The 25,229-nt window shown below is 36.8% G+C and overlaps 1 protein-coding gene across 1 annotated transcript in view; it reads left to right on the top strand.

Moving 5' to 3' along the window:
• Positions 1 to 730: 730 nt before the first annotated feature.
• The window catches only part of LOC132132112 (tight junction protein ZO-2-like), a 32,036-nt gene continuing 7,537 nt past the window's right edge, over positions 731 to 25,229 (top strand). Inside the window, exons 1-9 of the mRNA XM_059544368.1 lie at positions 731 to 937; positions 10,878 to 11,001; positions 18,965 to 19,018; positions 19,292 to 19,416; positions 19,933 to 20,035; positions 20,158 to 20,833; positions 20,920 to 21,023; positions 22,089 to 22,242; positions 24,768 to 24,879. Coding sequence (XP_059400351.1) covers positions 18,974 to 19,018; positions 19,292 to 19,416; positions 19,933 to 20,035; positions 20,158 to 20,833; positions 20,920 to 21,023; positions 22,089 to 22,242; positions 24,768 to 24,879 — 1,319 coding nt within the window. The 5' untranslated portion in view covers positions 731 to 937; positions 10,878 to 11,001; positions 18,965 to 18,973. The remainder of the gene's footprint in view (positions 938 to 10,877; positions 11,002 to 18,964; positions 19,019 to 19,291; positions 19,417 to 19,932; positions 20,036 to 20,157; positions 20,834 to 20,919; positions 21,024 to 22,088; positions 22,243 to 24,767; positions 24,880 to 25,229) is intronic.

Below are 25,229 nucleotides of genomic sequence, written 5' to 3'. Positions count from 1 at the left end.
TTTGCTTTCTTCAAATTAATATATTATGTATATGATATATTGCATTATATATTAATATGTTTATTACAAGATAATAAAGCAATATATCTCAAACCAATATATATATATATATATATATATATATATATATATATATATATATATATATATATATATACATAAAATGTATATATATATATATACATAAAATGTATGTATATATATATTTTTTATATTATATGTGTATTAGAATAGAAATGTTGATTCAAGCAACACAATTCATGAGAAAACTAATTTTAAAATAAGTTTATATGATTAAAAAACATTTAAATATAAATACAGTGACATTTTACTGCTAAATGTCACCATAAACAAGATATTTTGAGTGATTTTAACTACATACCTATGAAAATGACCTCTTTAGCAGTTTTTGTTTGTTTCAAATCACTTTGGGCATCTGAATTATTCACAAGTGTTACATCACAATGTAGCGTGAAAATCATAATAAATACGATTAATGCAAGGAATATAATTATTTATAAATTATTTTAAAAACATTTTAACATTCAGTAAATGTGTTTTTTATTATTATTATTATTATGACACTTATGATAACGCACGATTTCAAAACATCTAGCCACGAGTCGACACAATACTTTTAATTCATCAGACTTTAAAGATGACATATGATCCATAATGGAGACTAATGTGATATGATTCAATCAGCTGCTCGCGCGCAGGTATGAATCGGCGCGGTCACGTGACTTGGGAATGTGCTGCTCGGACTCACCTGCGCGTTCATGGACACGCCCATACCTGGAAGGTTCAGGAAGTCTGGGATTGTACACAGAATCGAGCTGTTGAGTGTTTGTCTTTAAGTGTTTATTCTCATAAAGACCCCGCCGAACCCCGCGTGTCTCCGAGACTCTGTGGCTCTTCAGTACTGGCTCCTGTAAAGGTACGTGCCTTCCCTCTGGACTGGAGGTTTGGTGTCTGTGTTGTTTCCCTGTTGACTGGTTTCGGTTGTCTATTGTTTAGGGAAGGAGGCGGATAAAACTAAAGTACTGTCAGTTGAACATAAAACTGGCGCTTTTAATATAAACTTGGGATCAGACTTGTATTGGTTTCGTCTTCTCTTGAGCAGTTTTGGCCGCGTGTTTTAGGCCTTGTGTTTCATGTCATGAATATATTGTGCTCCCTGTCCAGCGTGTCTCTCACGAAACTTCACGCGCAGTTTCATCTCAATACACTGCGACGCTGAGAGGTGCAACGAAGCTTATTTTACACTTCGCCTTTGTAAACAAATCTATTTTAGGATTAATCGATTGAATGTTTCAATTGTAAACAGTTTAGAAAATAAGAAAAAGTCTAATAAAGTTGAATTCGAAAGAAAATCTAGCAGTAGTAGTTTCGCATAATCTTGAATATTTTCTAAATAATAATAATAACCTAGTAATTATAATAAACTGCCTATATTTGAAAATGTGACATTTTCTGCCAAATCTAAACCACATGTGGGGGGGGGGGGGGCTAAACATAAAACAGGAAGTGATATCATAGAGAACGACCCATATCAAAATCACCACTAAATTTAGAAGACAAAAAAATCTGAAAAAACTTTTTAAGATCTAATTGTGAAAATACACAACGATTTTAACAAGTTTTTGAATGAATTTCTTATGTTCATGGTTGTATTTAATTGATTAAAAGTTCAATAAAAAGTGTAATACTTTGACTTATTATTATTACAACTTTAAATGTTTTAATATATTTTAAAAATGCAGTTTTATTACTGTAATGTAAAGCTGAATCTTCATCATCATTACTCCAGTCTTCATGATCCTCCAGAAATCATTCTGATATGATGATCAAGAATCTTTTTTCTTCTTATATCTTATTTAGTGAAATAAATTTTTGCCACTTTAATATTTTTGTGTAAACTGTAGCATACAACCATTCATACATTTTGGTGGTAATTAAGATTTATAGCCTTATAAATGATTATTTCAAAGAATTACCATTTATGAAAGAATCCTCAGAACAAATGATAGAAGTTTACATAAAAATAAGTGTGTACAATTTAGGAAGGTAGGAAGTTACATAGTTTTCCAAAAGTAGGTAAAACTGTTCTCAACATATAAGAACTATTATTATTAATTAATAATCAGAGTAACAGTAGTAACTGATAAAAATGAAGGACAAAATCAGCATAGAATATATATATATATATATATATATATATATATATATATATATATATATATATATATATATATATATATAATTTTTTTTTTTTTTTTTTTTTTTTTTTTTCATTACTGTATTTCTAATTGAATAAATGCAGCTGTGGTGACAAAAACAAAACAAAAAGTATGAATTCTCAATTATTCCAAACTCTGACCTGTAATGAAATAGTATTTGGTAGAGCATGAAACATTATTCTGTGTCTTACTGTGATTCACCATGTCCAGGTGTGGAATGTGATGGACTCATAGTTTTGGACAGTGAGTCAGAGTTACTCACATGAGGACAGCAGTGGTTAGAAAGGGACAGACAGGTGACGTCAGTGTTACCCTTTTTGTGCTTCTGCTTGAGAAAATAAACCCATAATAACACCACTAACCTTTAGTCATTTTCATGCATCAAAGGTCATTTTATTTTGAGTTGGACTCTATTTTTAACCTGACAGGATCCTTAAAATCTTAAAGTCATGATACAGTTTATAGTGTAATTAAAGTGAGATTTGATCAAAGCCACAACAGTTTGAAATAAACCGCTTTATATCATGAGTTATTATTACAGGGTTATACATATGTATACACAGTGACGCTGTCTGAGGTGTGTTTCAAATATGATATGATTTAAATGATAATTGAATATACATCCGTCAGAGAACAGTGGTACATGTCATTGCACAATGAAGACGTGATTCAGCATGAGCCGAACACACGGGAAAGACCCCGGCTTACACTGCCACGCAGTAGTCCAATTACACAAACATACACAACCTGTGAAGACATTTCAGAAATTTATACAAGGTTTAAACCATAATGTTGTTTGCTTGCATTTCATATGAGCACAGCAGAAGCAGTGGACTGAAAATAGTGAACCACTGAAAATAGTGACTCACTTTTGTTGCTTCTGCTTTCATAATGCATCTGAGTTCTTTTTTTTTTTTTTTTTTTTTTATTTAACAGACAGACATACATATCAAAATAGTGCAGTAACAAGCAATCTAGTAATTCCAGAATTGAAATAAAAGTGTATAAATGTATAGGTGTGTGTGTGTGTGTTTGTATATGCGTAAGCAAAGTAACCATTTATTCTTTATTACCATCTTCATTACCATCACCACCACCACTCCTCACTACCATCATACTGCCAACATTGTATTAGTCAATTTTTTATTTTTTATTTCTATCTTTTCTCCTATGTAACAATTACCAATGTCAGCCCTCTCTATAGATAAATTAATTTTTAGATAGTAAGATAATAATAGAAGATAATATAAGATAACCCTCCCCCCGCATCTCTTCAGTCATTATTTTCTCCTATACTATATATATATATATATATATTTTTTTTTTTGTATGTTATGTGTAGTGTCTAAGGTGCATTAAAAGAAGGGGTACAGTGTGAGAGTGTCTCAACTTGGGACAGAGATGCTGTCCTATAGAAACTACTTCTCGCCTGTCTTGCCTGCCTGAGTGTTTATGTGGTTTTTCAATTGTGTATATGTGTGTATATATATATATATATATATATATATATATATATATATATATATATATATATATATACTTTTTTTTTTTTCTATTCTACGTTGTGGTGCATTAAAAACACATGAAAAGATTAGGGGGGAATTGGAAATAATCAATTGATTTAACTATAGCAGTACTGACAATAGTGGACACCAGGTTAGTAATTTCAAAATGCAATAATGATGATGATGATGATGATGATGGCAATGGTGATAACAATGAGAGCAACGGCAATAATAAGAGCAATTACAACAATAATAAAAATAATAATAGTAATCATAACAATAACAGTAATGGAAAAAAAAATAAAAATGACAAAAATAACAAAAATGCAGTAATATCTGTGAGTTGATTAAAAGGTGGGAGGAGTCGGAGTTGAGAGGAGAGAAGGGATTCATAGATGTAAAAGGTCAGAAAGTGTTGGATAATAGAGGTCGGTTTCAGATTCGTAATTATAGGGGGGAGATGTATATTCCATTGTAATGAAGTCTGTAATGAGATTTTTCCAGTGGTTAATGTGTATGTTGTTACGAGTTTTCCAGTTCATGAGGATAGTTTTCTTGGCGATGGTTAGAGCTATGAGGAGCATTTTAGAGTTTATATTTTTATTAGTAATTATTGTGAGGTCCCCCAGCAAGCAAAGAGAGGGCGATAGCGGGATGTGGCAGCCGACTATAGTGGATAGTGACTGTGTGACCTCTTCCCAAAAGTGTTTGATTGGAGTGCAGTGCCAGGTTGCATGGATGTATGTATCTATAGTATTGTGATTGCAATGAGTGCAAACCTCTGATGTGAAACCCATTTTAGCTAATCTATTGCCCGTGTAATGTGTTCTATGAAGTGTTTTGTATTGTATTAATTGAAGATTAGCATTTTTGGACATGAGATAAATGTTTTTACAGATTTGGGTCCAGAAGTTGTCATCAGGAGCTATTGAAAGATCGTTTTCCCATTTTATTGTTGGTAAGTATATGATCTGAAGTTGATTTGAAATGATTTTGTATATTTTAGAGAGTTTCTTTGGAGAGGAAATGTTAACAAAGTCTGCTATTGCTTGTGGAAGTTCTAAATTTGTGGCTCTGATGTTTATTTTTGCCAGAACAGAAGATTTGAGTTGTAGGTATTTTAAAAATTCATTGCTCCCGATGCCAAACTCCTGGGCCAATTGCGGAAATGTTGTTAACGTGTTAGATTTGAAAATATGGTTAATGTGGGTGATACCCCTTTCAGCCCATGTGCGAAAATTCAGTATTTTTATAAAGTCACGGTTGTTCCACAGTGGGGTGAGGTTAGATGGAGCTAGTATAGAATTTGTGATTTGGTGAAATTTCCACCAGGCTGTCAGAGTGGAAGCTATAGTTACAGCATTAAAACATGTGTGTTGTTTGATTGATTTGGTGAGGAATGGTATGTAAGCTATATTTAATTCTTTGCATAGTGATTGTTCTATATCTAGCCATATAATATCGGATTGGGTGGGGTGGATCCATTTGTATATGTATTGCAGTTGGTTAGCCATTGAGTAATAATGAAAATTTGGTGCTTCTAGTCTTCCTTGATCCTTGTTTTTTTTGTAGTGTGGTTCATTTTATCCTTGGCGTTTTGTTTTTCCAATCGAAGTGAGTGATAATAGAGTCTAGTGATTTAAACCAGGTGAGTGTGGGGTAGGTTGGAATCATTGAGAATAGATAATTAATTTTTGGTAAAATTGTCATCTTTATTGCTGCTATCCTGCCTATTATGGAGATTGGAAGGTTGAGCCATCGAAGCAAGTCGTCTTCTATTTTTTTTAACAGTGGTGTGAAGTTGAGTGTTACCAATTCTGACAGTCTGGAGGAAATCTTAATGCCTAAATAAGTGATGTGATCATGACATATAGGTGTAGGTGCTTGGTGGGGTGCCACATCCCATTTGGTTTTATGTAAAGGGAGGATGGAAGATTTGTTCCAGTTTATTGCGTAATCTGAAATTTTTGAAAAGGACTGGATTATTTTAATTATTTCTTGAGTAGATGCTAGGGGTTCTTGTATAAATAGTAGAATATCATCTGCATAAAGTGAGATTTTATGTGTTTGTTGTGGTGTTTCAATACCTTTGATTGCTGGGTTTTGGCGGATAGCTGCTGCTAAAGGTTCAATAAAAATAGTGAATAGAGATGGAGAGAGTGGACATCCCTACCTCGTCCCCCTGTGCAGTGTGAAGCTTTGTGATGTTAGTCCATTGGTTGTGACTGTGGCAGATGGTGATGTGTATAAAATCTTGATCCAGTTAATAAATGACTCTCCAAAGCCAAATTTTTGTAGAGTGGTGAATAAAAATTTCCAGTTGACCCTATCAAAAGCTTTTTCAGCATCTAATGTGGCAATGAGAGTATCTTTCTGTTGTACTGATGAGTACTGCATTAAATTATATAATCTGCGGGTATTGTTAGATGCGTGTCTACCTTTTATAAAGCCGGTCTGATCAGGATGGATGATATATGATATAATTTTCTCAATTCTATGAGATAATGCTTTGCTAATGATTTTTATGTCGACATTTATAAGTGAAATAGGACGGTAGTTAGATGTGAGGGTGTGGTCTTTGTTAGGTTTAGGAATGAGTGATATAAGTGCTGTATTCATGTGGGATGGGATTTTATCATTTTGTTTTATTTCCGTTATTGTTCTACTGAATAGTGGGTATAAAGTTGACCAAAAATGTTCGTAGAACTCAGCAGGGAAGCCGGTCCTGGTGCTTTATTATTTTGCATGTGTTTCAGCGCGGAGTGAAGTTCTTTTTCAGTGATTGGTAATTCGAGAGAGGTAATTTGCTCCGGGTTATCGAGGAATTGGTTTATGTCTTCTTGATTTGGGTCCATATCAGATGAGCATAATTTTGTATAGTATTCTTCAAATATCTGAGTTCTTAATCCGTTGACTTTAGGGTTTTTCTGAACTTTATGCTGAAAAATTCATCAGATTAGTGTTTAGTCTATTCTATTCTACTCTAGTCTTATTATTTCATAGTGGTATACTAATACTGCAACATTTTGGTATCTTATAAAATATTATAAAAAAAATATTAACTATTCAACTATTCAGGAGGTGACCGGTTTTGAATATATGTTGTCTGCTTTTCGTATAATAGGAAAAACTTCTGTTACTGGCGCTATTTAATGTTGTTCAGGCATATTTCGCAATGTGTTTGGACAGAGTCTGACATGCCTGAGCAGATTTTACAGATATTTTTTTGTCAGAGTAGAGGACAAAGTTCATTTGTTCATGTAGGTCAACAGTTTGGAAGTACAGTATCAGCAGAATATGACTACAGGTGCATTTCTCAGTTATTATTAATGGTGTGCTTGCTAATGCATGATAGTAGACTTGCTTATATCTTGTTTCATACAAATCCTTGATCTTAGTATTAAACGCTGGTGTGAAACCAGTGCTGCATAAATGACTCTTATTTAGAAAAGTTCAATCAAAAATGAAAGTTAGGCCATCCTTTACACACCATCAATGTTGTTCCAATTCAGCATGACTTTATTTCTTCTGTGGAACATAAAAGAATGTTATTTATATTTTGAAGAATATTATTTAGTCAACGTTTACCCAAATTATTTTGGTTACCAACATTCTTCCAGTTATGTAAGTTTTTTAGAATGCCGGTGATCAAATAATATTGGTGACTGTTACTTCCATTGTATTGCTAAAAAGGTAATTTTTTTTATTATTGTGTGGGTTGCTGATGAAAGGTGCACATGAAAGTATATTTGGCCAGTGTTGTTAAATGCGGCTGTAATGCGTCTCTTAAACTTGTGAAGTGGTTACTACCATTCATAGCATGTGATTTGTTTGTGTTGTTATTGGTAGCTGCTTAGACTCATGTTTGTTTACTCGAGTAGGTTGCTATTATACTTTGCAATTGTTTACCAAAAAATACTTCAGATAGCATTGGCAAAATGTGGAAGCTTGGTTTATGATCACACCTAACAGTCATTGTAGGTGACAATCAATATTAATTTTTCAGTAGGTGATGCAGATGTGTGCAGAATGGCCAATATAGTATAATAATAACAAACTAATGCTACATTTGTGTGGTTTTTACCAAGAGTTCAAAATCCATGACAAAGCTGTCAGATGTTGGAGCCACCACTTCTTTTAAATGGTTAACTGTGGTCTGCATCCATACTGTATGTTGATCAATAGTCAGTATATGATTGCTTTATATTTATATTTAATTTTTATTAAATTCTACATAGGCAAGCTCAGTTCCTTTCAAAAATACTGCCCAAATATTATCCTAATATATTTGAGATATTTAATATGTGAGAGATAGAGAGAGAACATTTCCATTGTATTTGTTAGGTTTTCATGCCATTGTTAAATTCTGTAGCATTCTGAATATTGAAATGATTTTAAAATGCTTATTATTTGGCTATTACATATATTGAAGTCATTAGTTCTGCAACCCCTTTGCATTTCTGTGATTTATAACTTGCAAACAGATACTTTTTTTATTAATTTCTTTAAAATAAAAAAAAGATAAATGTGTAAAAAATCTAAATGTTAATAATATTTATAATAATGTTTTAGATTAAACATCTAGAATCTAATTTGCAGTGGCTTTGTTGGTTTAAATAATGTTTTTTTTTTTGTAAATGAAAAATAAATCTTTTTTTAAGGCCATTTACCGTAAGTTGATCCTGAATATCATCAAAACCCTGAAAGTTGTTTCCAGTATTAAAAAAGTGTTAGTTATATTGCAGTAACTATTAATATCTCTATTTTTAGGTCAAATTATATCACCTTAGATTTTTTGCGATTTACAAGTTACACGTTACAAGTGTTTCCCCCTCACATCAATGTGTGGTGTTATGGCAGCTCAGGTGTTTTGCTGCTAGTCCGCCAGCACACAACACCACACCACACTCTGGTCTCTGTTTCTTGTCTGAAGTCTTAACTGATGAATCTTAATAGTTTTAACAGTTGAGCGGACCTTACCAGAGCTGCTCTGTGGAAACGTGACCTGTCAAAAGATGTCCCACAAACAGAACGTGCATGTGAAACCAACACTGAAAATAGGCTTTATGTGATTTGGAGGGGACTTTAGAGCCCCTGACCCTTGGCAGAACGATCTCCTCCTGCCCATAATCCACTGCACAAACAACTGGATGACAATGTCATCACATATTGGGTGGAGGAAAAGTCCTGGATGCCCGGTTACTCCATCCCTACACCAAAGTAACACGGTGAAAATTATCTCTAGGATGCTGTGTTTGTGAATGGACAAATCTTGCACATATGTGTGCATGTATTGGTGATGGCAGATGGGTGATAATGGGTGCAGGCAAAGCCAGCGACGAAGGAGGGATTACAGAGAAACAGACCAGAGCGCATCCATGATCTGTCACGACTTAGTACCACAATTATCCCCCCTCACAGCATTTTCATTAGACTGATGTTTGAGATCTCCAGAATTATGTAAGAGTGATGCTCTGCCAGCCCTGCCCAGCGTGGTCTTCGTTTTCTCTCTCTCTCTCTCTCTCTCTCTCTCTCTCTCTCTCGTCCTACGAGGAGAACGAAATGGGCATCTATGAGATTCCACAGAGCAGGACCGATTCAGTAATGCAGGTAGTGTGTGTGCAATGATGGGTCTAATAGAAAAATGACTGCTTCCGAGATTACACTTAGCTTTGTCGGTGATGTTATAGTCGGTAAACAGGGAGGTTAAGTGGCACTGAGAGCCTCTGTAGGCCTCTGTAGATCGAAGGAACGGAGAAGAACCAGAAAACATTTAAAATGAAGTACAAGAAATTCATCACCATCATGCAAGCGGCCATCGGGATCGCGCCTCTCAACAAGCGCGAGCTGCTGCCAACCGGCCGGAGGCTGTGGAGAACTTCGGGGTGAGTTGTGTAGATAATACTAGGGAGCAAAACTGAGAAATGAACATATGATGATGTTCATGACAGGCGTAGCTGGTATGGTGTGTTGTTAACGCTAATGATTGGATGTGTTTATTGTTGCTCGTTCTGTACTATAATTGTTGCTCCATGTTTGACATGACCCTGGAAAAATTCTGAAGTGTGCATCAGATGAACACTTTACTATCCCATGAGGCCACTGGAGAGGATTTATACATGACAGAAAAGCAGACCTGTATACCTATAGGGCACATGACAACAACAACATGGTGGATGTAGTACATCAGAATTATTCATACTATACAGAACATACTTTTCTGAACAGTTGAGAAGTAGGTCCTTTAAACAAATGCCTACTCTGAGAGTATTTCAGGCGCAGTCATAGAGGCTGGATCTTTTGACCTGGGCTCTCAAAAAAAAAAAAAAAAGTAATAAAAGTTTTTCCAATAAAATTAAAGGCTGCACCAGTGTGTGCATTTCAAAAGGGCCCCTTTGGACTAAACAGGAATATATAGTGATTAAATCACCAAGTGTTTACAAATTAGTACCTGATATGTGCATATTAGTAGGCCCCAGTGACAGCTTTTGTACATTTTTTAGGTGAGTGCATTTGTGTGGCCCTCTTACATTATAGGTTCAAGACTATCAAAGCAAAGTTAAGGCCGACTCAGACATCAGTGGTGAGTTTAGTCAGAAAGTGTCATTCAGAAATGCAGTTTTCTTTTGAACATTTCTTAATTCGCTGTTCCAGTTTCTTGAAGCTGAGGACTCGCATGACTGAAACAGTAGTTAGTCTGTTACTTCTGCTGGCTCCTTATCTGACCGAGGTCTCTTGAACACATCTGAGCGGTCATGCTGAACAGCGCAGTTCATAATCACCAGTTTTTTTGCCAGGGAGATCAAGTGTGCTCCATTCAGAGCAGGTGCTCACACTTGCAATACTTTTGACATGCTTTGGGAATTATAATACAGCTTCTTTATGTACTAAAAGCCCTTTTGTTTTAGCTAGGCTGCTATTTTCTTGTCAGGCTGAGCTACAACAAAGCTGCATGATCAGCTGTACTTGCAGGGTTGGACATTTTATTTAAATGCATACACAAAAACATTTAGTAAACATGTTTTAGCTATTAACAGATCAATGAGTTCTGTACAAACTGACATGTGTTTATGTGATTAGGACTCATAAAAGTGTGTGATCAGTGTTATTAACTAAACATGTCTTTTTACAGTGACCAGTCCAACCAGATAGAGTTATTCCGATCCAGCCGCTCCAAAAGGTTTTCCTTGACCCACGAAGTTCAGTATTTGTGTCTGCGACGCCTCTCTGTTCCCAGCTACCCGGCCCTTTTACAGGTACTGCACTCTACAGAGTTTCACATGAAAACATTGACATTATTGCTAGAGATTTTTCCATGTTGACATGTATTTTGTTTCCAAACAATAAGTTGGGGTTGAATGTAATGTAATGCACTAAACTAAAATACAACTAGGAAAAAAACGACGGTCCAATGCAATAACGAAATCTGAGCAGGTCTAAAAACTGAAACGGTTGATGCTGCACTTTACACTTTGGAAAAGTTTTATATATATTTTTTTTAAATATGAGCAGGCCTACAAGCTGGGATTGGTAATACTGCACTGTAATCATAGTTATTTATTTATATTTTTCATTATATTTTATTATATGATATTGGTTTGAGACTGAGAGTATTTTATTTAGTGGAGAACTTTGCAGCAGTATTTTATTTCTTATTCTAGAAATAAAATTTCTTATTTCTTATTCTTATCTATATATTTTATGAATAAATATTTTTTAAAAAGTATAAACAAATTGTTAAAAAAAGTTTATAGTAATAAACAACCTGCAGTTTAATTTTTGCATTTCTTTCCCTTACTGTACCGAAAATGAACCGAACCGTGACTTTAAAGGTGCCATGTGCAAATATTGAGCTAAAAATATTCAAAAAATGACCTACACGCATTAAAACTATGAGGAGAAATAAGGGCGATGATGTCATTAAAAAAAATGTCAAGTTATAGTGCTGCAGAGATATCAACCTTAATTAGCAGTAGCATTACTAGTCCCAGCCCGACAGGTGTCGTAATACCAGTTTCGGCCATGGGAGGCGGTATGCGGGCAACATAACCACCAGCCAACCTGCAATACACGAATAACTCGCACGGCTTGTAGGCGTAATCTAACCTGATGTCAATCATGTGGAAAGTACAGCCCACTACTTCATGTGACTTAAGCCCTTGGCAAGAGACCACCACCCGCCACAACCTCGCTCGGAATCACAAATCAAATTCGATAAGAAAAGGAGCCGAACCAGAGTAAACAACAGAGTAAACCAACTGAACTGACACCGAACTTGCACCATTTATTTTGGATTGGTAAGTTAGATGCTGTTAGTATTTTGCTAGAAGTTTGTTTTATATGTTTGTGTATTTTTTTTCGGGAAGTTATAACATAGAAATGTATCGAAGGCTGTTCTATAAACGTGCTAATGTTAGCGATGGCTAACCGTAGCTGCGTTTGATAATTAGCTAGCTGTAACTTACCCATTTTTTTATATCATAAGTAACCTGCCCCGTCTAGTCTGTTGGTCTCCGTGTCCTCTTTGCTTCGTGGTTTTTCTGTACGTGAGAAAATTGATGTGTGGCGTGAAAGCGTGTGAAAAGAGTCAATTGCGTGTGTCTCACGGTGAATGCTTGAGAGTTGGCAGCTCTGGTTACTGTTGGTTGGCGCTAGCTTGGTCAACATCAGCTGTCTGATGTTGACCAATGATGTTGACAGAATGCTGTCTATTAAAATTAATTTAATTCAAATAATGTGTATATACAACTCAATGTAATATGAACAGAACGAATATGAACATATTCACTGGTAAAGGTGAAGGGGAGTAGCTTGAAGATGTCATGTTTCAAAATCACTTGACATCACCCAACGTTCCTCTGGAGGCAAAACGTCCTCTTATAGCAGCGGTTCTCAATTCCAGTCCTCGCGCTCCACTGCTCTGCATATTTTGCACGTTTCTCTTTGTTAACACACCTGATTCAGATAATCAGCTCGTTAGAAATGAACTCCGTTCATGAACTGTTTTTCAAATGTTCATTGCTCCCTACTCTCTGAGCAGGGGAAATCTGTTGAAGTTTACCTCACATCGAAACATTCATTCACTGATTTGTGCTGTGCAGCGTCTTTAAACATGGACAACTGTGACATCATATACCTCTGTAAATCAATACAATTTAAATTCACGTCTTGCACACTTCAATGCACTTTGATTGGAACATATAGCTACGTTCGCTTCGAACTGGAATCATGGCTGAATATCCTGTGATGTCCACTTCGCAGGGCACTTATGTTCGAATAGAACAAATGTCTGAAGCGCTAAGAGAAACGTTCAAAATGTGCAGAGCAGTGGGGCGCGAGGACTGCAATTGAGAACCGCTGTCTTATAGGCTTCAGCTATGCTCTAGGGTTGTTGTGAAGGTAGGGGCGGAGCATAGAGACTATGCCGTTTCTCGTTTGTTACTCTAGAGTAGACCAATTCACTTTATTGAGGCATACTGCCCCCATCTGGTATGGAATGTGGAGTATGACTTGATTTTTTTGCCAGATATGACAGATGGCACCTTTAAAACCGAGGTACGTACCGAACCGTGATTTTTGCGTACTGTTACACCCCTAGTATATATACATACTATTTATTTATCAAATATTAAATATTTTAACTAATTGTTTAACATTACATTTAGTTAAGCACTACCGCTGTTTTTCATAAATTAAGTATATACTGGAGGACGATTTTAATTAATATTTTATTATGTTTTGCACTAACAGCTTTAGAGAACATTAGCTTCTGTAAGAACAGGACAGCTGATGTGTGTTTTATTAATTGTTTAATATGGTTTATAATCATTTATTTAAAGGCAAGTGTCCAATATCATAATCTGTCACAACCCACAACACTTCATAACATGGAGTTATTATAGCTGTTACTATATCTGAAATTAACTGTACATTAGTCTTTCTGTTTTTACACCTTTAGATAGTAGCTCAGGAGAGCTTGTTTTTTTTCTCCCATGTTTACACTCCTTTACCCAAACCTGTGTTTTTTACATTGTTCGTCATACACTTAAAGTCTCAAATGCAATGCATCTTCTGAAATTAGACATTTTAGAAGTTTTATTAGAAACATAAATGATGGGACCTCATTCGTTGAGCGGTCGTTGAGTGGTTTCAGTCTCTTTGAGGCACACAGACAGCTAAAGCTGCTTATCTATAATGCAGAGGGACTTCTGTCTGCACACATTGTGCCTGTTCTGTCTAACAGCAGACAGCATACAGTTCAGTATGTTCTCTGATGGCTACAGTGTCCATGAAAACCAGAAGATTTCCCCCTGTAGTAGTTCGATTATGTATGGAAATTGAAGATTGTTTTTGCTTCTTGTCACACAGTAATATCCTGCCAGTATGATTCTGTCAACACCATGTTTACCTGTTATAGGTGTTTAGTGTCCCAGCTCAGAAATACTTTCTACTGTCATAAGACCAGACAGTGTTTCTCTAAGTTGTTGACTTGTGCTCTAGATCTCTATCTTGTCTCCTTTCCGCAAAGTTCTGCTCTGTTTTTAAAGGTTGTCTTGTTGTTCTTCCTGCAGCACAGTCACATTTTTATTTATGTATTTATTTATTGTATGGTCAGTTTTGGATGAATGTCATTTCTGGGTATATTCACGGTTGTTTTTGAACACAGTCAGTAGCCGCATTTCCACTATCGAGCTTAAACCGGGCGTGCTAGTGCGTGCCAGGGCCAGTCGCGTTTCCACTGTCACTTCCGGGGCTTGATCGTGCCTCGTCGGGGCTTCCTCGGGGCCAACGGCCAGGGTTTTTTGGCCCGACGAAAACCTTGGACCAAAGTGGGCCAGCTGGGGCTAGAGGAGGGGTTATGAACAAAGGCGGAGTTTCTCCGTGTCTGGAGAGCATCAGCGCGGATCATTTCAGAAAGATAACAGCTATAACACCAGCATTAAAGACTTTTTAAAATAAGTTGAGCTCAACTCACTCTTACTCAGCATCGAGTGTTTGAAATAACTAGGGCTGCTCCGATCACGATCGGCCGATCGTTATGCGCATCTCGTCAGTAAAGCCGGTTCTCTAATCAGCGGTAAATTCCCTCAGGTGCGTGATTTCACATAGAGCAGCTGTTACTACACAGAGCCATTGTTAACTGAGAAGTTGCACAAATCCACGTTCATTTTCAGCGTTTATTTGCACATCTTCTCGGTTAACAACGGCTCTGTGTATTAACAGCTGCTTTATGTGAAATCACGCACCTGAGGGAATTTACCGCTGATTAGAGAACCGGCTTTAGCTACTGACGAGATGCGCATAACAATCGGCCGATCGTGATCGGAGCAGCCCTAGAAATAACTTGATCCGATGTGGATTATAATCACTAAACAAGGCAGAAATATTTAGAAGCGATGTAAAAGACTATGCATGCTAAACATTAACGTTACTATAGTAAACATGGTAAATATGACCGCTTGGATAAATCCGACGTTAGCTTCTTATTCTCTATCACAATTGTGTATTTATTAAGTAACATTTTATCTGTCGTCTCGTTTCGAGAGTTTAGCTCCACGTTGCATTTATAAAAATAGAGATATTATCATTCATTCTAAATAGGACGGCTACTGTGGCTACAAGCAGGCTATTTTCATAAGCGTTAAAAATAAATAAAATAGAAATAAGTGTATTTCTGTGTGATTAATTTTGAGTCCTGATAGTAAAACATCGATGCTCTTGAACTGAAATATTTAACAAAGCATGCAAACAAACGGCCGCTGTTATCATGTTCGTTTTGTGATCGTGCATGTTTCAGTGACTTATTTCTTAGTTTTGTGATAACTTCTCTTTGTTGGTGAAATGATGAGGTTGCATGACGTTGTTCTGAGAGGTGTGTAAAGGGCGTGTTTTAGTGATGTGCAGCATACTTCAGGCTCGACTGTGGAAACTCTGCGCTATTCTGGCCTCGGTGCTACTGGCCCGAGGCTATGATCCCCGCCTGGCCTGTTTTAAGCTCTGGCTCGCACTGGAAATGCGGCTAGTGATGGTTTCTTTGTGCTGACCTTTTCAATAACTCATCTTGTATTTCTGTGGCTTTGAGAGCACTTGTTAAAAAGCAGTTGTCCAATTCTTTCCAAGTTGCTTTTTTGAAATTTTATTGATGAGAAATCCTTGATTCTGTCATCATCATCATTTCATGCTGTAACCCCATGTCATTTATGTAATGAAGTGTATGAATAATGTGAAGGTGTAAAGATCTTTTATTTGTTTGCTTTTTACATTTATTTTGTGCTTTCCAAGTTCAAGTTTTATATACATTTATCCTTAAAGAGAAGTGAAGATTGACTTGGATTGGATTGTCTCATTGAGTACATTACCATTCAAAAGTTTGGGGTTTTTTGTTCAACAAGGATTCATTAAATTAGTTGAAGGTGACAGTAAAGAGATTAGTAATATATTTTTTAAACGCATGGTTTTCACAAAAATATGAAACGGCACAAATGTTTCCAACATTAATAATAAGAAATGTTTCTTGAGCAGTAAATCATCATATTATAATGATTTCTGAAAGATCATCTGACGCTGAAGACTGGAGGAATGATGCTGAAAATACAGCTTTGATCACAGGAATAAATTACATTTTACAATATATTATTATATTTTTTTATCCAATAAATGCAGCCTCAGTGAGCATAAGATAATTGTATACATCCTGCAGGCCTTTTGAGCTTTTGAACAGTAGTTTATAGTACCAAGTCAAAACACACTCATTCTTAATTGTGTAACCATAAAAAAAATCATCATAAGCAAAACTATGCAATAACACAAATGTATGCTTATTTTTTCCACTTCAGTTCATCCATTACAACAAAATGCAATGATACAAGCTCAGTTACAGTGAGAAACCAGTTCTCTGGCATCATCCGTCAGTAATCTGTTGGTCATCTCAGTAAAGAGAATCGAGGGCAGCTCATATATCACAAGTTAATCCTGTCTTAGATAAGATTTGAGTTAGAAAGCTATTATAGATCAAAGAATCTTTATGCTGTTAAGTCCTGCACAATTTACTAATACAGCACTTGTGTTATGGCATTCAATTCTATACTGTTTTCGCAAATTAGAAAATAATGGCACTTGGGTGCTTCAAAACCCATAATCCAGGATTATAATTAAAAAGAGATGAAATCACTGCTAAACTGCCAGTCCCTCTTGCACGTTCAAAAGCTCATGTTGCAATCCAAAAGCATCAGTATTCTGAAGGTGCTACTTGACATCCGTAAGCCGCGAAGAGCTTTTAATGTCAACCCAGATAGAGCCGTATCATCTGATGAATTGAAATGAAATTTTAAATTAATAGCTCAGCAGGAGACTGCCCCGCTTTTTTTTCCTTCTTCTCATCGTGGCTGCCGTGGGTCGCTGTGGACAGTGGGATTTGCACAGAATGTAGGCCAGCGGCATCAGTCTTACGTCAAAGGCAGACAGATGCATTGTGCCCAGAGGTGATGTGCTTTGGCCCAGAGACTCTGTGTTCACGGGAGAGGTGACAACATGAAGACGGTCCTCTCGCTGCACAGGAAATGGGCGCACACCATCAAGGCCATTCGCATCCTCCAGGGCATCGTAAGCACGATTCTGCTCTTTCGTGTGAAGTTTTTGTTGAATGGCTTTTCATCTGCTGTCAGCGTATACTGTAGGTTGATTAGACAGAAGGCTGTAGTGATTGGCAGGAGTGTAAGTATGAGTAGAAAACTCTTTAGGGATTCTTTACTAAACAATGTAGTACGTTGTGGCAGTGTAGTATATTTTGCATAAAGTGGTAAAATTCATAATCATTGTAAAAATGTAAAAAAAAAACAGATATATATGGAAGGATATTTACTGTAGCGTTTGATTTTGCCAACTTGGAAATGAGTCAGATGTCATAAGAAAAAAGTTAAATATTAGTCATTATTAAAGTTATTACATTTCCTTATTGATTTGTTGAATTTTTATTGTCAGTGTGAGATATTACAATACACATTTTTATTGCATTTCATGCACTGATGCATTTTATAATTTGATGTAGAAATTCAAGAGAGTAGAGTTCAAGGTTTAGCAAAAGTTGAAAGTTTATGACACCATGATGAAGAAAGTAGCTGGTGATACAGTTGGTTTTCTCGGTAGATGTTATTTCATTTTTTAGAATCAGTGATGAGAGTGATTAAACACTTAAGTACCTGTGTTGATTTACAAAATTGCTTTCCAAGTTTAACAATTGCTCAGTGTTCACAGCAAAGATGTATCAAATAATGTGGAATTATGTTACATTTTTGATCATTTTGTAAATGTGTGCTAAAATAAGTGGTGATCCAGTGCTGGAAGTTGTTATATTTGTTTTGTTGTTGTCCATTCTCAGTTTTCCACAGTTGCAATTTTGTTTCATTCATAAAAAAAAGGATAAAAAAGTATTACTTTAATTAATATACAAAGTAGGTCAGTATAGAGCCAAAACTCCTGTGCATTCCAACTAAAACATTACCTCTAGACCAAGCATGTGTCATGATGACATGAGGAGCGCATGATTGTCTTCAAGGTGTCGCAGTGTTTAGTTTGATTTAACTAGTGCAGTAACGCTGTGACGAAAACCAACAAATTGAAATCATTAATACGTAAAAAGGCATCAGTTGTGCCTGTTGAGAATTATTTAGGGCAATACTGGGATTCATATTTATCTGAGAAGATTAAAGAGCAACAGTCATAATCACCCAGCGTACACGCGGGTGGATGAAGAGGTAAGTAGAGGCGCTTCACGGAGCAGGACGTCACGTGGCTCTCACACTGATCCTGAAGGCCATGTTTATAGTGTTTAGTTTCCTTTTAAATCGGTTACTTCCAAATAACGTAGGCTTTTTATTTTAAATGCCATACATTTGTTTATTGTTTAAGGTGTTTTTTTTTAGCAGTCCACATATTATGTCAGCTTGTTTTTTTTTTTGTTTTTTTTATGAAATTGCTCATTCTTGTAGATCTCTTCCTTCTATTGTTTATTTTCTGGTTTAATATATAGACATATTTCAGATCTGCAGTTCAGTTTGTCTACTGAGTAATCAGATGAGCTCATGTAAATGAAACTCATCTAGTTTTTCACTGTGGCAGGCAGCACCACATTGCAGATTTTGCTCAGAAGATCACTGATATCTGCTGTAACTTGACTCTGTCCACACTGTGTTACATATAAACCTGTTCATACGGTTTCAGAACCCAGTCATGGAGGAGACGGTGTGGGAGCAGTACACTGTGACCCTACAGCGGGTGAGTACGACACCCTGTGTTTATTTCCAGAGCCAATGTACTGTTCCTGCTTATTGGTTTCTTATTAAAATCTTTACATTCTTGTGTTTTTATATTATAATTTTATTTTCCTTGAAAGTGAAGTGTGTGATTTCTGTACCTCTAGCATTATATGTCTACACGTTAATTAGTGATTGCAGCCTGTACATCTGCATGAATTTGAAGTGTTTTATTGTTGTAAATGAATAAATGGCTACCATGGATTCAGGCAAATATTCTTTACCCTTTATATAGGACTCCAAGAAGGGCTTTGGCATTGCTGTGTCTGGAGGGCGGGACAATCCAAACGAAGAAAATGGAGAACCGTCAATTGTTGTTTCCGATGTGCTGCAAGGGGGTCCTGCTGATGGCTTTCTATTGTAAGCTATGAAACAATATTAAACACATCCCAACCTTTTTTAAAAGATTTGTAATCCAAAAGTGAATATTCCAATCAATGCACTCATTTTATTTGAAAAGATACATTTGTATTTATTTATGAAAGTATATATATTATACATACATTAAAAGCTAAAAAAATGTTTTTAATGAAACTGGCACGTAACCTTAAAATATTTTTTAAAATATCACACAGTAAACAGTCAGTAAAAGAAATGCAAGAAATAAGTTATAAGTAGTTGACAAATAAACCCAAATTTCAAAAATACTAAAAGTTTTATTTTAATTTATTGAGTTGCATTTGCATTGCATTTGTTATGTGCCAACACTATCAATTATTAAATTAAAGATTTAATTTTTTATTCGAAGTTTAATATAGATTTTAGTGTCAGCACCAAATGCTGGTACTTCTGATATTCCTCAACTATCGGAAGGATTTGAAGTCATTTTCTCAAATGTAGAGACATTTTCTAACAGTGTTTCATGATGTTGTACAGTGAAAATGACAGAGTGATCCAGGTCAACAATGTGCCCATGGACTGTGTCCAATACGGCTTCGCAGTGCAGACTCTCCGCAAATGTGGCAAAGTAGCCAAAATCGTGAGTGTAACATTTTGAATAGTCATTTCAGCTCTAATACAGATCATGTTTGTGAATCACTGGCAGTTGAAATCAGAGTTTAATGAATGAGTGATTTCATTTTTGTCCCCATCCTTCATCAGACGGTAAAAAGAGCAAGAAAAATTCCTGTCAGCGTGATCAAACGTGGCCCGTCCCTAGACGACCGTGTCTTCAGCGGCGACTACAACGACGACTACGACTATGAGCTCGACCAGCGCAGCGTCTACAGCGGCCGCGGCTACATGGATGATCATGATCGTGACTACGAGCGCAGCCGCGGGAGGAGTATGGAGCGCGGCGTGAGCCCCGACAGACAGTACAGACGAGACGGCAGCCGCGGCCGAACGCTGGACCACGAGCGCAGCCCCGACCGCCGCTACCGAAGTGACCACAACCTGGATCGTGACCACAGCCCGGACCGCCGCTACCGAAGCGATCGCACGCTGGACCGCAATTACAGCCCGGACCGACGCTATCGCAGTGAACACAACCTGGACAGAGAGCGGAGTCCGGACAGACCGTACCGCAGCGACCGTGCACTGGACAGATCACACAGTCCTGAGACGCGCTACAGGCCCGAACCGGCTCGGGTGTACAGCAGAGAGAATCTAGCCAGTGACCACGAGCGCAGGAGGTCTGATCCGCGCCAGGATGAACCCATGAGGAGGAGTAGCAGTCAAGACCAGCTGGATCACTCACCCTTACCACCACCACAGCGACTCGAACCCTTGGAGAAGCCACTCAATGTTACTCTTCTAAAGAGCCGCCCAAATGACGGTAGATATGTACCACCTTCGTTTATCCGTTTCCGGTTTTGACCTTCAACCAAACCACTGACATGATGTTTTCTCATATCTATCCAGAATATGGCCTTCGTCTTGGCAGTCAGCTGTTCATCAAAGAGACGACGAGCACAGGCTTGGCGTTCAAAGAAGGCAAACTACAGGAAGGCGACATCATTCTGAAAGTACGTGTATAACCACTCAGAACACCTTGGCAGACACACTGCAGTGCACGGTCAACCACAGCAGGACCTTTGCATTGTGGCAGTGTGTTCTGCACTGAAAGCACTTGTCTTTTTTGCTCACCAACGTTTAAATGCTCACAACTTTTTAATGTTCACCTGCAAGGCTGCATTTGTTGGATTAAAAATACAGTAAAACAGTAATATTATAAAATGTTTTTACAATTTAAAATAACTTTTCTATATAAAAAAACAGTTGTGCTGCTTCCTAATATTTTTGTGGAAACTGTTATGTTTTTGAGGATTAAAATGTTCAAAGGAGCAGCATTTATTTGAAACAGAAATTTCTAATTGTAAGTGTCTTCACTGTCACTTTTTATCAGTTTTATGCATCATTGAATATTAAGAGTATTAATTTAAGAAAAATATCTTATTGAGCCCAAACTGTCGAACAAATGTATATTATACTGTTGTATCCTCACACACACACACACACACACAGTCTGGTTTACTCTCCATCGGCAGAATGGTTTTTATACTATACAAGTCATATGTTGCGTTACTCTCAGACCCTCAGTGCATACAGATAACACTAAACACTAATGGTAGAACGTAAAAATACAAGCAAATATAATATAAAATCCAACTATACAAATATATAAACAAGGACATGCAAAAAACTAAAACAAAACTATCTTCCTACACCAACCCAACACCTAAACCTACCGCTCACAGAAAACTTTCTGCATTTTTACATTCTCAAAAAATGTATTCTGTATGATTTATAAGCTTGATTCCCCACGGGGACCTCAATTTAGGTCCCTACAGTGACACGAGTCCCCATGAGTCAGTGTGGATTCAGCTTTAAGTCCCCACTGGGATAGAAAAACAAGGACATGTGCACACACACACACACACTGTGATGTAACTACAGAGAGGTTTTTTGACATATCATCAGATCCTTAAAAAAAACTTACTGACCAAAAGTTTTTAAATGTATATATTTTTTTTCTCTTAAATATGTTGTAGTTTATATGTTATTTATTGGTACTTAATTTGGTGTGTCAGATTAACGGTACGGTCACAGAGAACCTGTCTCTGAGCGACGCAGGGAGGCTGATCGAGAAGTCTCGTGGGAAGCTGCAGCTGATGGTGCAGAGGGATCGCAGTCAGGTGCTCATCCGAGTCCCACCCATGGCAGACAGTGACTCAGAAATGGATGGTGAGTGGATCAGAAACACAATTGTAGATGAACGATCACAATATTTCTGATTGATTTACAGCCATCTTTAAATGGCTTTACAAACACCTTTTTATTTTGCTGCTGTTGCATTTCCTATTAAATCATAAAGTTGGGGCGGGACATATACAACCCGAATTCCGGAAAAGTTGGGACGTTTTTTAAATTTTAATAAAATGAAAACTAAAAGACTTTCAAATCACATGAGCCAATATTTTATTCACAATAGAACATAGATAACATAGCAAATGTTTAAACTGAGAAAGTTTACAATTTTATGCACAAAATGAGCTCATTTCAATTTTGATTTCTGCTACAGGTCTCAAAATAGTTGGGACGGGGCATGTTTACCATGGTGTAGCATCTCCTTTTCTTTTCAAAACAGTTTGAAGACGTCTGGGCATTGAGGCTATGAGTTGCTGGAGTTTTGCTGTTGGAATTTGGTCCCATTCTTGCCTTATATAGATTTCCAGCTGCTGAAGAGTTCGTGGTCGTCTTTGACGTATTTTTCGTTTAATGATGCGCCAAATGTTCTCTATAGGTGAAAGATCTGGACTGCAGGCAGGCCAGGTTAGCACCCGGACTCTTCTACGACGAAGCCATGCTGTTGTTATAGCTGCAGTATGTGGTTTTGCATTGTCCTGCTGAAATAAACAAGGCCTTCCCTGAAATAGACGTTGTTTGGAGGGAAGCATATGTTGCTCTAAAACCTTTATATACCTTTCAGCATTCACAGAGCCTTCCAAAACATGCAAGCTGCCCATACCGTATGCACTTATGCACCCCCATACCATCAGAGATGCTGGCTTTTGTACTGAACGCTGATAACATGCTGGAAGGTCTCCCTCCTCTTTAGCCCAGAGGACACGGCGTCCGTGATTTCCAACAAGAATGTCAAATTTGGACTCGTCTGACCATAAAACACTATTCCACTTTGAAATAGTCCATTTTAAATGAGCCTTGGCCCACAGGACACGACGGAGCTTCTGGACCATGTTCACATATGGCTTCCTTTTTGCATGATAGAGCTTTAGTTGGCATCTGCTGATGGCACGGCGGATTGTGTTTACCGACAGTGGTTTCTGAAAGTATTCCTGGGCCCATTTAGTAATGTCATTGACACAATCATGCCGATGAGTGATGCAGTGTCGTCTGAGAGCCCGAAGACCACGGGCATCCAATAAAGGTCTCCGGCCTTGTCCCTTACGCACAGAGATTTCTCCAGTTTCTCTGAATCTTTTGATGATGTTATGCAGTGTAGATGATGAGATTTGCAAAGCCTTTGCAATTTGACGTTGAGGAACATTGTTTTTAAAGTTTTCCACAATTTTTTTACGCAGTCTTTCACAGATTGGAGAGCCTCTGCCCATCTTTACTTCTGAGCGACTCTGCTTCTCTAAGACAAAGCTTTTATAGCTAATCATGTTACAGACCTGATATCAATTAACTTAATTATTCACTAGATGTTCTCCCAGCTGAATCTTTTCAAAACTGCTTGCTTTTTTAGCCATTTGTTGCCCCCGTGCCAACTTTTTTGAGACCTGTAGCAGGCATTAAATTTTAAATGAGCTAATTAAGTGGATAAAAGTGTAAAATTTCTCAGTTTAAACATTTGCTACGTTATCTATGTTCTATTGTGAATAAAATATTGGCTCATGTGGTTTGAAATTCCTTTAGTTTTCATTTTATTAAAATTTAAAAAACGTCCCAACTTTTCCGGAATTCGGGTTGTAGAAGTGATAATGATTTTCTGTTTGTTGTTGCTGTACGGGGGAGGGACATTCCCTTTCTTAATGAGCGTTTGATTGAGCAAGCATTTGTGTACACGATTTCCATTTATCTGGATGTGTGAAAAAAACTTATTTTTCTATTTTAGGATGATTCAAAGTTCTGTTATGGCTGCCAACCCGGTCATATAAATATAAAAGGACTTAAGATTATTTCTTCAATAGTTTTAATTTATTTTAAATGTTTAATAAACAATAATTGATATTATTGTTTGATTGAATATTGTTTGTATATGTATAATTACCTCGTGACACATGTAAAGTGATGATGTATGCTGTCATGAGGTATTCGGCGAAACCCAGCCTTAATCTCTAAGTGACCTCTGACCTCTTGACTTTTTATTTAACTGCTGTACTGTCACTGGATTGGAGAGAAAGAGCTTTTGGCTTTGGGAGGATTACATAAACCCTACCCATAATCCAAAGTTTATGAAAAATGTATTTTTATAAACTCTAGTGAGACTTGTCATATGTTTTGCAAAGTTGTTGGTTCATGTTCTTCTGAAAATCTGTATTGGTTTTTAGATTAAATAATGTAAGATATAAGAATGATGGAAACAAATTTGGTTTTAATTAGTAGCTGGCGTTATATATCTCAGGTTTAGGAGCTTTGGGACCCTGGTGTGTAACCCTTCATGCTCCGTTTGTACCGCGGATATAAATGGTCCCTCAAAGCATGTGCCTTGCTCTAGTGATGATGTCATGTGCTGTGTGTTGCAGATATCTCAGATATTGTGTCGTACCGCTCCTATTCTCCTCAAGAGGACCGACGCAGTCATCACTCTGACCTCTCCTCACACTCCTCTAATGAGAGACTGCAGGACAAAAGCAGGTGATACCCTCAGACTTCAACCATCATCAGTTATTGTTTCCAAACATTGAAGTTACTGTAACACTTTTTCAATAAGGCTCCATTTGTTAACTACATAAGTTAACTTGGAACTTATAATAAGACGATTCAAAAGCATTTATTATCTTAGCTAATTACATTAATAAATTCAAAAGTTGTATTTGTTGATATTATTTAATGGACCTGAACAGTTCATTCAACAGCGTTATGTTTACTTACTATTATAATAACAACTAATTATGGATAATTACATACAAGTAACCCTAAGCCAAACCTGAATCCTAATCCTAACCATATAGTACAAGTACATGGAGTTAATTAAGATTACTCGC

This window comes from Carassius carassius, chromosome 49, assembly GCF_963082965.1.
Source record: "Carassius carassius chromosome 49, fCarCar2.1, whole genome shotgun sequence".
Classification (NCBI taxonomy): Eukaryota; Metazoa; Chordata; class Actinopteri; order Cypriniformes; family Cyprinidae; genus Carassius; species Carassius carassius.
This window is presented reverse-complemented; position numbering and strand designations above follow the sequence as displayed.